The sequence below is a fragment of the Scyliorhinus canicula genome, chromosome 16, assembly GCF_902713615.1.
Source record: "Scyliorhinus canicula chromosome 16, sScyCan1.1, whole genome shotgun sequence".
NCBI classification, from domain to species: domain Eukaryota; kingdom Metazoa; phylum Chordata; class Chondrichthyes; order Carcharhiniformes; family Scyliorhinidae; genus Scyliorhinus; species Scyliorhinus canicula.
This window is the reverse complement of record NC_052161.1, coordinates 34,532,627-34,548,189: the sequence shown is the minus strand read 5'-3', so window position 1 is coordinate 34,548,189 and position 15,563 is coordinate 34,532,627. Positions and strand designations below refer to the sequence as shown.

Sequence of the window (15,563 nt, the reverse complement as noted above, 5' to 3'; positions counted from 1 at the left end):
GGGAACCAGAGCATTAGCTTAGGTGTAATAACTGAAGGGGAAATAGAGAACAAAAATAAGAGAACAACATCACCCTTTGGCACAGCAAAAGAGGTGACAAGTGTGAGAAGGGAGGTGGTCAATGCAGGATTAAGGACATTGTGCCTAAATGCGCGCAGCATACGGAACAAGGCTGTTCAACGTGAGCTTGTTGCTTGTTGCCCACATTGAAATTAGCCGGTACGATGTTGTATCACAGAGAGGTGGCTGCAAAGGGATCAGGACTGGGATCTAATTATACAAGGATATGTGCCCTATCGAAAGGACAGGCAGATGGGCAAAGGGTTGCATTGTCAGTAAGGAATGAAGTTAAATCGATAGCAAGGGGTAGAGTTGAGGAATTGCAACTCTAAAAAGACCCTGATGGGATTTATGTACAGGCCCCCTAGCAGTAGACAGGATGTGGGGCACAAAATATCTCAGGAGACAGAAAAGACATGCAAAAAAGGCAACATCACAATTATCATGGGGGGTTGTCAATATGCAGGTGGACTGGGAAAATCAAGTTGGTAGTGGATCCCAAGGAACTTGTGGAATGTCTAAGATTTTTTTTTTGGAGCAGCTTGTGACAAGAGCTTACTGGGGAACTGGCAATTCTGGATTTGGTGATGTGTAATGAGGCAGACTTGATTAGGGAACAGTGACCACAATATGATAGAATTTACCCTGCAGTTTGAGGGAGAGAAGCTGGAATCAGATGTAAAGGTATTACAATTAAATACGGGTACCGACAAAGACACGAGGGAGGAGCTGGCCAGAGTTGATTGGAAAGGAGCCTAGCAGGGAAGACAGTGGAACAGCAATGGCAGGGGTTTTTTGGCGTTATTCGGGAGGCACAACAGAAATTCATCCCAAGGAGGAGGAAACATGCCAAGGGGAGGACAAGACATTCATGGTGACGAGGGAAGTCAAAGACAACGTAAAAGCTAAAGAAAAAGCATACAAAGTGTGAGGATTAGTGGGAAACCAGAGGATTGGGAAGCCTTTAAAAGTGAGCAGAGGACAACTAAAAAAGGCAATAATGGGGGGAGAAGATGAAATATGAGTGCAAGCTAGCTAGTAATATAAAAGAAGATAGGAAGAGTTTTTTTCACTATGTAAAAGGTAAGAGAAAAGCAGAAATATACATTGGACCACTGGAAAATTTGGCTGGAGAAGAAATAATAGGAAACAAAGAAATGGCAGATTAACTGAATAGTTACTTTGCCTCAGTCTTCACAGTGGAAGACACCAGTGGGATGCCCGAGCTCCAGGAGAATCAGGGGGCAGAGGTGAGTGCAGTGGCCATCACCAAGGAGAAGGATTCTGGGGAAACTGAAAGACCAGAAGGTGGATAATTCACCTGGAATGGATGGATTACACCCCAGGTTTCTGAAAGAGATAGCTGAGGAGATTGTGGAGGCATTGTGGTGATCTTTCAGGAATCACTAGAGGCAGGAAGTTCCCAGAGGACTGGAAAGTGGCTCATGTCACACTGCTGGTTAAGAAGGGAGGGAGGCAGAAGACGGGAAATTATAGGCTGGTTCGCCTGCCTTCGGTCATTGGTAAGATTTTGGTAAGATTTGAGAGTCCATTATTAAAGATGAGATTGCAGGGTACTTGGCAGTGCATGATAAAATAGGACTGAGTCAAACAAAGGAGAACCAGTGGACATGATTTATTTAGATTTCCAGAAGGCCTTTGTCAAGGTGCCACATAGGAGACTGTTAAATAAGTTAAGAGCCCATGGTATTGAGGGTAAGATCCTGGCATGGATAGAGGATTGGCTGATATGGCAGAGAGTAGGGATAAAGGGGTCTTTTTCACGGTGGCAGCCTGTGATTAGTGGTGTGCCTCAGGGGACTGTGCTGGGACCACAGCTTTTCACAAAATACATTAATGATCTGGAAGACGGTCCTGCTTTTTAGCTTACTACCTCACCCTCGAACACCTTCGGTAGGACCTCATCACTCTTCCTACCCATGTCATTCGTACCTATGTGTACAACGACCTCTGGCTGCTCATCCTCCGCCTTAAGGATGTCCTGTGTTCGTTCAGAGAGATCCTTTACCCTGCACCAGGGAGGCAACAGATGAGGAATTTCTTCAGCCAGAGGGTGGTAAATCTGTGGAACTCTTTGCCGCAAAAGGCTGTGGAGGCCAAATCACTGAGTGTCTTTAAGACAGAGATAGATAGATTCTTGATCAACAATGGGATCAGGGGTTTATGGGGAGGAGAAGCAGTATGATAAAAGTATCAGCCATGATTGAATGGCGGACCAGACGCAATGAGCCGAGTGGCCTAACGCTGCTCCTATGTCTTATGGTCTAATATCAAGGTGGATTGGGACATTGAAAGCTGTTCGACTTTTGATTACAGTGCTCAGGCCAGCCATGACAATTGCTGAAAATTTCTATTTTGAGGCAGTATGAGACACTTGTATTGGGTTGCAGAAACACATGCAGTTGCTTCTGAAGCTCTAAATCTCCAAATAGTGGATCTATTATTCAGTGGGGTACAGGAGACAGGGCCCTCCTTTGTTTGCCTATCCTCTGCTCTCAAAGGTACACTTAATAGAGGAGTTCCATGGATGTCACCACTGGATGCACTGGTCCAACAGCCATCCTTCACAAGAACCCAGACATCAAGTGTCAGAAGGGACCATATACTTGTGCACTTTCCAGCAACATACAGCAGTCAAGCAAGATTCCTGCCCAATTTCCAGCTGCCTAAACAGTTTGCACCAGCTGAAAGCAGCATAAACTGGAAATTGAACATATATCACAGCTCGCAGGTACTTGATATTAACAATTTAAAAAATCAAGATCACAATTTTTATTAATACCTTTATTGAATTTACAAACAAAATGTGTAATGAAGTTTCAGAACATTCAAATGTATTTGACAATGATTACAACTGAACTTCAACAGAAAACAAATTGTAAGTTTACGTATCAAATAACTAGAAACTGGTTATGTACAAATTGTGGTTAAAAAATCATTTGCTGATGGCAGATAGCCATGTGCTCTCTTTTTAATCTTCTGCCAACACCAATTCAGATAGGAAAGTAACTGAACTGTTCAATTACATTAAGAATCCGTATCACTAAGCCAATTAAATATTTCACACAACAGCTACCATATTAATGGCAATTTATAACTTAAGTTTATGGTTTTTCGCAGTTTGCACAGGCCATCTCAAAATGTATTTACATCTTTGCATAATCAAATATTGTTACATAGAATTTTTAAAAATTGGGGGAAATATTCAATATAAGGACCAATCACTGATCCAAGCTCCATTGTATAGAAAAAAGAATGACACTATTTGACATGTTGCCTCAGAAAACAAGTAGGCACATTTTTATCAATGTGACGTCTATCATCCAACGGATATTGAAAGCTTGGGAGAACAAGATAAAATCAATACTGGTTCTACTGGGAGCTGTGTTATCTACACAACATCAATAATTTCTTTCATGAAATTAGGAAAATTAATAAATGTTTGGATAAATGATAGAAAGGATAAAACCCAGCTGCTGAGAAACTCACTTGGGCTTTGTTTCCGCATCTGTCACTTGTCGAATATAGATACTGTCTTCAGGGTGTTCAATTTCACCTTTCTCATACATGTATGATGATGCTATAGCAATTGCAGAGCCATCATTGCTGAAGGCAAGCGATGCAATACTGGTTGGGTATCGGTGGAACTGACACAATCTTTTCTTGTTGAAGGGGTCCCAGATATTCACAAATCCATCAGAGCCACCTACAATTAAGTACCAAAATGGAGTTCACTGAAATTTGAGTCTTAAAGAAAATAATTCCTGCAATAATATTTTTGCTAAATAAGATCTATTGGTTTCATGTGAAATTCACCAAAACATTTTAATAAATGTATCAAAAAGTCAACAGGTTATACAAACTCAAATTACCCTGCATTGGACATCTATACGAATCTTCACTTACGTGAAAGCACTTCAGACCAATGATGTTTTAAAATGGTAACACAGATAGATCAGCATGCAAGTGAAGAAGGACTACATTTGCATAGATCTAAAATTTCAAATCAACCCTTCAGTTTGGTTCATTTCAGAGTAAACCAAATACTTACTGCTTTCACCAATGTTGCTTCCTTCCATTTCTGACTAACTAATACATTAGGGAAGCTATGAAAATCTATGTGCAACAAGCAAGCAACGCCATCACTTATAAACCAAGAAAGCAGCCTTATAAACCAAGAAAGCAACCTAACAACACTTTTAATGTATCTATTTAATGTATAATAGATCATTTCAATGGCATCCACATCCTGAGAATGTAAACAAACAAAAGAGTGGCTATATTATCTGCTTTGAAGCCATTTGGGAAGTTCTTTACCCTTTCCCTATCCACAATAGTTTCCAAATCTAAACATCTTACAGATCTTGAGCGTCAGGAGTTGCTGAACTTGAAATTTAACACAAAAGACTGCTTTCCAAGTCAAGGGTCTTTTGTGTACATTTCAAATGATTAATCCTGGTGATAGTTGAAACATTTTTGTCTACTATTCAGGCAGGCAGGTTTTCAGCTCAAGAAATGAAACAGGGGTTGAGTTTCTACTGAGCCCCAATCGGCAATACACACACAAATTGTGCTGGTTTTCAGTTTTCCCCTCAAGTTTCACCTCAAAACTCTTTGTATTATTGCGGATGAAAAATTCGTTAAGTACCAACGATTTTGGAATATAATTTTTTTAAATTTTGCTTTCAAAAATGTTCCTTGATAAATATGCAAATTGTAACTTCGTGCAGTTTTATTGACACAGCTGAGAATGGGTTCAAAGAAACAGCATTTTTAATCAGAATGCCTAATCCATTTGTGGGAAATTAGATTTTAAATAACTTTTAAAACAATAGTTTCTTAATGAATTAAAATTACATTCAAAAGCTTCTCAACTGTCCATTATGTCTGTGTGCCCAAAAGAATCAGCTTAAACTTCTCAGACGCATTCAAATGGGCACAATTGGCGGAAAATTGCAAAATTAGTTTTGTGGGCATGGCCAGTTTATAGTACAATGTTTATCAGATCGGCCATGATTTTATCAAATGGCAGAGCAAGCGTGAGGGGCTGAATGGCTTACACCTGCTGCTAATTCGTATGATTGCATAGCATCTAGTATTGGAAACGTAATTTGCACTGCAAGCAATTTGGAGCTGAAATTCTGCAAATCTGTGCTTCTTGGGCTGGTTTCAGTAGCATTGCACTAAAATAAACAGTGGAACCTGGCAGAAACTACAGGCCGAAAGTCGGTTGTTACTAGTAATCTCATTATCAACTTATCTGGAAATAAGCACAACATAATTTAAAAACTGAATCCTGCTCCTTCTTTCCTCAATTCTCATCCTTTCAATTCTGCCCTTTTTAAAATGAAATCGGTAGCGTTACTATTCAGTTTATCTTTTCTCTAAATTTTCCTAAAAATCCTTTCACTGAACAACTTTCAACGTCCCAATCCACCTTGACGTTTTTGACCAGTTTTGATTTTGGACGTTGCCTTCTCGTGTAACCCAAGCATTTTCTGTATATCGATTATATAATTATTATTTTATTATATTTAATGTGAAATTTGTTGCTGTGCTAAGCAACCATTCTTTCAAATTTGCCGTTTGTCTGTATATTCTGAAGATGCAACTTTCAAAATATTCACTTTTCCTTGATTCAAAATCAGCTCTAAATGATTAATGGAATTTTAATGTGCCAGAAAACTAATGTAGAAGATTTGCACAATAGATTCCTCCCACAAAAAAATGTATCAAACATGCCCAAGATCATAGATTCCTCCCACAAGAAAATGTATCAAACATGCCCAAGATCATGGACATTGCTACCAGGCCTAACAAATTCATTATACAAAATATAACTTTTCATGAAAACCAATTACAGCATTTTTTATTAAAAGGTGCTGTGACAACAATTTAGTTTTTAGTAGATTCGTATAGCAGCTCATGAGTCAAATAACCCAGTAGTGTTTATTACTCTGCTCCAAAGCAGTCTAGTTGAACACAGTGTGACTAACTTATACAGGACTAAAATTCTACTTTCATATTCAATTCCTTGCAAAAATAGGAGCGATCTTAAAATACTCCCAGAACCAACTCCAAACTGCTCTGCTTCCAAGTCCCACATTCAAGGTTCCACTCTTTCCAGTCTTCCCCTTCTTCCTAGCATCAATCTACTATTCTGTTTCTCACCTGCTGTGTCCTGGCAGTCTCAATCTACTTGATTCCATCCCCCATTTATAATTTGATAAGGGGCGGGATTCTCCGATCCCCCGCCGGGTCGGAGAATCCCGTCCCCGCCGTGTCCCGAATTCTCCGGCACTGGAGATTCGGCGGGGGAGGGAATCACTCCGCACCGGTCGGCGTGCCCCCCACCCCCCCCCCCGGCGATTCCCGCCGCTGTCAAGCCTCTCCTGCCGGCATGGATCAAACCACCTACCTTACCGGCAGGAGCAGGCGGTGCGGGCGGGCTCCGGGGTCTTTTGGGGGGGGGGGGGGGGGCAATCTGGCCCCGGGGGGTGCACCCACGGTGGCCTGGCCCGCGATCGGGGCCCACCAATCGGCGGGCGGGCCTGTGCCGTGGGGGCACTCTTTTCCTTCCGCCTTCGCCACAGTCTTCACCGTGGCGGAGGCGGAAGTGACCCCCTCCCCTGCGCAAGCGCGGGGATGACAACAGCAGCCACTGACGCTCCGCCAGCCGGCGAAGTCCCTTCGGCCCCGGCTGGCGTAGCGCCAAAGGCCGTTCACGCCAGCCGGCGGAGCGCCAACCATCCGGCGCGGGCCTAGACCCTCAGTGTTAGGGCTTTGCCCCTAAAGGTGCAGAGACATCCGCACCTTTGGGGCGGCCTGACACCGGAGTGGTTCAGGCCACTCCATCACGCCGGGACCCCCCCGCCCTGCCGGGTCGGGGAGAATCCCGGCCAAGATATATTAGTTGCTATCTTTTTACATTCAGAAACAAGTCTAAGCTTAGTTTCTTCACTGAATGTCTGCTCCTACTGCAGAGCCACCAGCTTCATCTCCAAGGCACCAAATGTCCTATTGTGAGGAATTCAATGCGCCAAAAATGAAAACCGCGCTGCCTTTGCTACCCTCATCCAGCCCCTTTGACACCCAATCCTACCTCCATTTTAAAAACTGCACTTAATCTCTAGTCCTAAACAACCCAACTACTTCAGCCCATGTCGTTCGCCTCAGGCTAGTCTTCAGCACCTCCAAAATCAATGATACAAACCACCCAAACCCCTATCGTTCTGAAGGAAAAGTAAATTTTCATGAATATGCAAAATATATTAAAATATCACTAAAGTATTTGTTTAGTTTGACTGCCATTTCCTTATTTAGCATCATCAATTCTCCTGACTCTGCTTATAGCGAGCCCACATTTGTCTTTGCTAATCTTTCCCTTTTTACGTATCAATGGAAGCTTTACAGTCCATTTTTTAGGTTTCTCAACTTGTATTCCATTTTCTCTTAATCAATTTCATGGTTCTTGTTTGCTGAATTCAGAAGTATTCCCAATATTCAGCCTCTTGTTATCTCTCACAATCTTTACCTTCTCTTTAGCCTTAGTTGGATCACCTTTCCTGCTGAGTCTCTGCCTCAGAGGAACATAAATTCATTGTAAAGCATGTAATAATTCTTTAAAAGCTATTGCCCCTCTCTCACACCTTTTAATGTAGTTTCCCAATTTACCACAACCGATTTACTCCCTTATACTTGTATAGTTTCATTTGTTTAGATTTACAACCCTATATCACTTTCAAACTTAAATATAAAATTCTACCCCATTATGGTCACCCGTCCCTAGAGGCTCCTTTACAATGTGATCATTAATTAGCCCTTTCTCATTACTCATTGAGCTTGACCCAAGTTGTATTTCTTTTCCCATAGCTGTTGTTCGTAAGACCACTTTCTTAGCTTGCTACAGACAAAATGTTACTGTGCTTTTACATGGGAAGCGTAAGCCTATAAACATTATTCAAGCTTCGTCTGTGTTAAAAACCAGCTGTTAAAGTGATCAAATGTCACAATGCACTCTGGCTTGTATATTCTTGCACACAATAGAGAAAATTAGGCAATTTTTCTTGTAGAGCATATAAAAAAGAATCAGAGAGCATAGTTTCATGGGACGCACTAATCAATCACAATCAGGAGGTGCATTTTACCTAAAATGCTCTTTCCACTATAAATTTCTCGTTTAAATTTGAATCTTCCAAGTTTCAGAAAAAATGCCATTCCAGTGCTCCAATGACAATCCACTAACCAAAACCTTGCATCAGTTTTAACATCCACGTATAATCAATTCATTAATTTGCACTATCAATTTTAAATCCACCCCATCAATTTTAAAGCTCATAACTTTTTACATGGCCGTTGGTTTGTTATCTGTGTCTGCAGAAACAGACTTTAATTCTTTCATGCGATGCGAGCATCGGGGGCAAAGCCTTCTTAGACTGCTGCAGTCCATCTGGTGCAGGTACCCACAAGTAATATAATAATAATCTCTATTGTCACGAGTAGGCTTACATTAACACTGCAATGAAGGTACTGTGAAAAGAAGGGAGTTCCAGGATCTTGAAACTGCAACAGTGAAGGAATGGCAACGCAATTGCAAGTTAGGATGTTGTGCAGCTTGGAAGGGAACTTGTAGGTGCTGGCATTCCTATTCATCTGTTGCCCTTGTCCTTCCAGATCAGGATTTTTCAAACTGCGGGCTGCAAACTCGTGGGCTAGTGTCGGGAGGATCACTGAGCGATTGGTCGCGGTGTTCCAATCGCGGGAGAAGCGCCCAATGGCCGCAACAGGCTTTTAAGAATCGCAACTGTCTTTAAGTTAAGAATGCTGACCGTGTTGGGCCTTCAAATGCAAACGGTGTAGTCTTCCCGCCAGAAGCAGTAGCAAAGAGGTCATATACCATATACACACGTGCTTTTGCCATGAAATCACAGAGGAGAAATTCCACCATTTCCTAGTTGCCAGCAAGCAAGGAAACAGGACTGTGAAGAACTGAAGATGCATCGTTTTAAGGAAGAGAGGGCCAGACACAGACCGACCAGGATCTCACAACCGAATCTGCTGGGTGCTGCTCATGAGAGTCCACGGCATGACAAAGCAGTGCTCGTGTGAGCTGTATATAGATCTCTAGAGTCTCTGGCGAACAGCCTAAGAAACTGAAATCGGGAACAAAGCAGTATAAAGGTGATTTCTTGAGGTACGGCTTCGTTAATTGTGCCAATGCAAACCAGGATGCAATGCCCATGCTTGTTATATGCAGGAAGTACTGGCAAATGAGAGTTGGATGCTAACCAGGCATGTCTTGCCTTACAGACATCTATTCAATTCTAAACGAACTGAACCTCAAATTGCTGGGGAAGGATGATGATTCTTTTTGGCACTGAAGAAATAGAATGCTTCCAAAAGTCATCGAAAGTTTGGCACGTGCGAGTACAAAGCCATGTTCCCTACAATGCTATGGCACCTTGAAGAAAACAGTGTTAGTAAGGGAACGGTCAATAGAATGGCAAGCCTTATTCAGTCGCACCTGGCTGTGCTGAACAACAGCTTTTGCTACTCCTCTCCGGAGAAGTTTCAGATTTTGAAAAAGAGGTAGGTGAAAAATTTTGAGTTGGAGACCCCAGAGTCAATTATTAACTGACAGCTGATTACAAATGAATAATCTGAACTCTGAGCCTCGCCATGTACAGCACAAAGGAACTAGCCCTCTACACCTGATATGTGCATTGCTCTCTCATCTGTGAACCTGATTGGAGTTACATCATGAGGACCAAGCATGCTCATCTGTCGCATTAAAGGTAAACAAAAATGATGGGTCGCGAATGTCAGTCAGCGTAGGTCGCAACGGTCGGCAGGTGCTGTCGAAGGAGCCTCGGTGAGCTGCTGCAGCGCACCTTATATATAAAGTAAAGTTGCCACAGTCCCAGATGACATAGGCATGTTTTCCCCCTTTGAGGTGATTTAACCGGAGGATCACATCTCAGGTGAGGGGCAAGGCTGGGCCTTAACAAATAACCTCAGCCGGTACGGGAATTGAACCCACGCTGCTGGCCTCACCCTGTATCACGAACCAGCTGTCTAACCAACTGAGCTAAACTGGCATATATAGTACACATTGCTGTCACTGTGTAGTGGTGGAGGAAATAAAATATTTAAGTTGGTGAATGTGGTTCCGATTTAGCGGGCTACTTTTTACTGGATGGTGTTTAGTTTCTGGAGTATTGTTGAAACCACACAGTATTCCACTATACTCCGTACGTGTACCTTGTAGCTGGTGGACACTCTTTAAGGAGTCAGGCAGTGACTTACTGACCTCATAATTCCTAGCCTGTAACCTGCTCTTGTAACCACAGTATTTATATGGCAAATCTAGTTCAGTTTATGGTCAATGGTAGCCCCATAAGGATGTTGCTAATGGGGTGGATTCAGTGATGATGATGCCGTTGAAAGTTATGGGGAGATGGTTAGATTCTCTCCTGAAGGACCCGGTAGTTGCCCTGTACTATATGGCATGAATGTTACTTGCCATTTAGAAGCTCCGGCATGAAAATTACCCAGGTCTAGCTGTATTTTGTAGACTATTTCCGTATCCGAGTCGTCGCAGATGGTAGTGAACATTGTTCAATCATCAAATATTCTCACTTATGGTCTTACGATGGAAGGTTGGTCATTGTTGAAGCAGCTGCAGATAGTTGGGACTGCCCTGAATACCTTTCTTTTTTTATTCATTCACAGGTTGTGCTGTCACTGGCTGGACTGGCATTTATTGCTGACCCCCTAACTGCCCTCCATTTCAGAGGGCATTTTTAAGAGTCAACTATGAGTCACATATAGGCCACACCAGGTAAAGACAGCAGATTTCCTTCCCTAAAGGACATTAGTGAACCAGATAAGATTTTACAACAATCAACAATTTTCATGTTCACCATTAGACTTTTAATTCCAGATTTTTCTACCATGGTGGGATTTGAACCATGGTCCCCAGGTCTCTGGATTACTTGTCCAGTGACAATACTACTACGCCACCGCCTCCCCGTGCAGTGATGTACTTGGACCTCCAACAAAGATAACCGCCCTCTTCTGTGCTAAATATGACTCCAACCAGTGCAGCTTTCCGCAATACCCATCAACTTCAATTTTATCAGGATTGCCTGATGCCACGTTTGGTTAAATGCTGCCTCAAGAGCAGTCACTTTCAACTTCCTTCAAGTTTATCTCTTGTCCACATTTCATTTAATTTCACATTGGGGATTTTCACAGTAACTTAATTGCAGTGTTAATGTAAGCCTACTTGTGACAATAATAAAGATTATGTCAGGAGCTCAATGGCCTGGTAAAAGGCAAACAGAGCATCACTGAGCATGTTATTGTTGCCTCAGTGCCATTTGATAGCACTGTCAACGGCACTTTCATCACGTTGCCGATGGCTGAGAGGAGTCCGATGGGGTGGTAATTGTCTAGATTGGATTTGCCCTACTTTTTGTGGACAGGACACACCTGGGGAATTTCGCAGGTTGTCGGGTCGGTGTTAGTTTTGTTGCTGCACTGGAACAGTTTGGTTGGGGGCACTGCTACTTCTGGAACGTCTTCAGTAATGTAGCCAGGATGTTTTCATAGCCTTTGCAGTATCCAGTGCCTTCAGCCGTTTCTTGATATCATATAGAGTAAATCAAATTGGCCAAAGATTGGTTTATGTGATGCTTGGGACCACAGGATGTCATGATGGATCATCTATTTTGCAGTTCTGGTTGAAGATGCTTCAGCAACTCTAGCACAGTCACCAGTAGGCTCATTCATCCAACCATATACCTTTGATGACATAAGATGCAGACTCAATCATTTCATGGTTTAAACCACTGCCCTCATGGGGTCTCCCATTGCTCTGCTACTCCTGCAAACACAGTAGTCATCAAGGGCCTTGGCAACATTGTTAATAACTTCCATGATAGGTATGGTCTTATCGACACCAACACTGCCAAGAGACCAATTTTGCCACCTGTGACATTTATTTTTAAAAGTTCAAATAACTGAAAATATAACTAGACCAAAATAGCATTCTTTCAGGCAAGTTAATTAATTCTGATTTTTTTGTTATATCTTACCTGTAGCAAACGTATTATGAACACTGTGAAAGGAAATGGCATTGACTGGATAGATTTGTTCGAGGTTGTTTTCTTTTAATCGATGACATTTAAAAGCATATTTTTTCTTCTGCACTTCTGGGTTTGGGTCAAGGTACTCCACTGCAACACGTCCTTCAATTGAACTGAGAACATAACCCTAAAAAGCAGAAATTTCTGATCACATGAAAACATCTAGAAGTTACACAAACTAGTTTAAAGTCCTCTTTTCCATATATCAACAACTGTTAATCCTCACAATATCCTAATATTTCATTAGATGCAAGACAAGAGAATCAATTTATAATTTAGCTCTCAATTGCCACTGCTCACAACCTATTCTGAACATATGAGAAAGACACATCAGTAGCAGACTGACACCAGTAAATTGTGAGCTAGCAGAATTGACGAGGGGGCACAGAATAATTGATTAATAGTTTAAAGTGACATCGCCAGCTCAGTCTTTACATGACTGAGAGTTCTGCACATACTGTAGTCCTGATTCTCTCATAATAAAATATTTCAAACCATGTTAAAAAGATACCACTCCGACTTCCGGTTGCGGCTATGTGGAGCTAAGCCGCACGTTCGACAGCTCCCGCCAGGAACGGACTTTTGGGCTCTTTTAGGGCCCCCAGCGGTACTTATTCAACGATTCCCGACGTGGGAAGGAGTCAGCAGCAGTTCACCATCGGTATATGGCCTGGACCAGGAGTGGGGCAAGCAAGAGAGCGGTGGCAGCGCCAAAGAAAAAGCGAGGGAAGAAGCACAAGATGGCAGCCGGCGGAGACCTAGAGGAATGGAGGCAGTGGGCACAGGAGTAGCAGGAGACTCTCCAGCGCTGCTTTCGGGAGCTCAAAGTGGAGCTGCTAGAGCCATTGAAGCCTTCCATCGACAAACTGTTGGAGACTCAGACAGCCCAGGGGGTGGCAATCCGGGAGATCCGACAGCAGGCCTCTGAAAGAGAGGGTGAGGCCTCAGCCCTCGTGGTAACGGTGGAGATGCACGAGGCGCTCCACAAAAAGTGGCAGGAGCGGTTCGAGGAGATGGAGAACCGGTCGAGGCGGAAAGATTTGTGGATCCTGGGCCTCCCGGAGGGGTCGGACCCGGGGGCCTGCGTGGTCATAATGCTGAATTCGCTGATGGGAGCTGGGTCCTTCCAGGGACCCCTGGAGCTGGAGGGGGCCCACAGAATACTGGCAAGGAGGCCCAAGCCGAATGAGCCGCCACAGGCGGTGTTGGTGCAGTTCCACCGGTTCGTTGACCGGAAGTGTGTGCTCAGGTGGGCCAAGAAGGAGCGGAGTAGCAGGTGGGAGAACGCGCTGGTGCGGATCTACCAGGACTGGAGTGCGGAGGTGGCTAAGCAGAGGGCCGGGTACAACCGGACGAAGGCGGTGCTACACAGCAAAGGAGTGAAGTTTGGCATGTTGCAGCCGGCGCGTTTGTGGGTCACCTACAAGGACCGACACTTTTACTTAAGAGTCCCCGGAGGAGGTGTGGGCCTTTGTGCAGGCCGAGAAGTTGGACTCAAACTGAGGGTTGGGTGCGGGGGTCTGTATGTAACTGTGTTATTTTCTGAGAGGGGGCTTTCTGTTTAATGCTGGTTCTGTGTTGTTTTCAGGGCGGGCGGGGCACTGTCTTTTTGCGTGGGTTCGGTGGATGGGCTCGAGGTGGTGGGTAGATTTGCAGTATGGGGAGCTGATGGTGGGAAGGGAGCTGGGGCCCCGTGAGGGGCTTGGGCCGACAATGGGAGCTGCCTTAGAGGAGGCGAGGTCGGGCAGGTGGAAAGCGCGGGCCTTTTCCCATGCTGAGGGTTGATGGGGGCGGGGTTGGAGCTGAGAAGCGCCGGCTTTTTTTTTCCCGCTTGAGAGCGGGAGGGGGAGGAGGAGAGCCTGCTGGTGGGCACTGGGGAGGAGGGGTAGGCCCACGCTGGGAGGGGTCGGAGGAGTGGCCGCGGTCAGCAGGAGTCAGCTGGCTTACGGGAGTACTATGGAGGGAGTAACGCGGCTGGGAGGGGTCCTAGCTTTGGGGAGGGGGGGGGGGGGGGGGGGGGGGGGAAACCGGGTTGCTGCTGGAATGGCCAGGAAGGAGATGGAGTATGCAGGGGGGGTCGGGAAGGGGTTTGCCGGCGTGAGGAACTGGCCGAGCGGGGGCGCTGGCCAGTGGCGGGCAGGGGAAGGGTTATGGCTAGTCGGCGGGGAAGGGGGGCAGGGAGCCCCCTGATCCGGCTGATAACTTGGAATGTGAGGGGACTGAATGGGCCGGTCAAACGGGCCCGTGTGTTTACACACCTGAAGGCGGACGTTGCCATGCTTCAGGAGACGCACCTGAAGGTGGCGGACCAGGTTAGACTGAGGAAGGGATGGGGAGGCCAAGTGTTTCATTCGGGGCTGGATGCAAAAAATCGGGGGGTGGCGACCCTGGTGGGAAAGAGGGTGTCGTTTGAGGCGTCAAAAGTGGTGGCGGACAGCGGCGGGAGGTATGTGATGGTGAGCGGCAAGCTGCAGGGGGAGCGGGTGGTGCTGGTTAACCTAAACGCCCCGAACTGGGACGATGCGGGTTTTATGTGGCGCATGTTGGGCCGCATTCCAGATCTGGAGACGGGGGGCCTGATAATGGGGGGGGGGGGGGGGGGGGGGGGGGGGAACGGGACGACTTCAATACAGTGCTGGATCCCCCATTGGATCAATCCAGGTCCAGGACGGGTAGGAGGCCAGCGGCGGCTAAGGTGTTGAGGGGGTTTATGGACCAGATGGGAGGGGTTGATCCTGGAGGTTTGCAAGGCCCAGGGAGTTTTCATTCTTCTCCCATGTGCAAAAGGCCTATTCCCAGATCGATTTTTTTATTATGAGCAGGGGGCTGGTTTAGAGGGTGGAGGATGCCGAATATTCGGCGATAGTCATTTCGGATCATGCCCCGCACTGGGTGGACCTCAAGCTAGGGGAGGAGAGAAACCAGCGCCCGCTCTGGCGCTTGGAGGTGGGGCTGCTGGCCGATGAGGTGGTGGGCGGGCGGGTTCGAAGATGTATCAAGAGGTACCTGGAGGCCAATGATAATGGAGAGGTTCGAGTGGGGACGGTCTGGGAGGCATTGAAGGCAGTGATTAGAGGGGAGTTGATCTCCATCCGAGCCCATAGGGAGGGGAGAGAGCAGAGAGAGAGGGAGAGGCTGGTGGGGGAGTTGGTGAGGGTGGATAGGAGATACGGGTGGAGGCTCCGGAGGAGGGATAGCTGGGGGAGCGGCGTAGTCTTCAGGCCAAGTTCGACTTACTGACCACCAGAAAGGTTCAGTGGAGGAAGGCACAGGGAGCGGTTTATGAATATGTGGAGTAGGCGAGTAGAATGCTGGCACATCAGCTCAGTAAGC

The 15,563-nt window shown here is 45.4% G+C and overlaps 1 protein-coding gene across 1 annotated transcript in view; it reads right to left on the bottom strand.

The window, feature by feature from the left end:
* Positions 1–2,850: 2,850 nt before the first annotated feature.
* Positions 2,851–15,563, bottom strand: part of bub3 (BUB3 mitotic checkpoint protein) — a 48,594-nt gene continuing 35,881 nt past the window's right edge. The window contains exons 6-7 of the mRNA XM_038773958.1: positions 12,180–12,357; positions 2,851–3,787 (exon numbers count right to left, since the gene is read on the bottom strand). Coding sequence (XP_038629886.1) covers positions 3,567–3,787; positions 12,180–12,357 — 399 coding nt within the window. The 3' untranslated portion in view covers positions 2,851–3,566. The remainder of the gene's footprint in view (positions 3,788–12,179; positions 12,358–15,563) is intronic.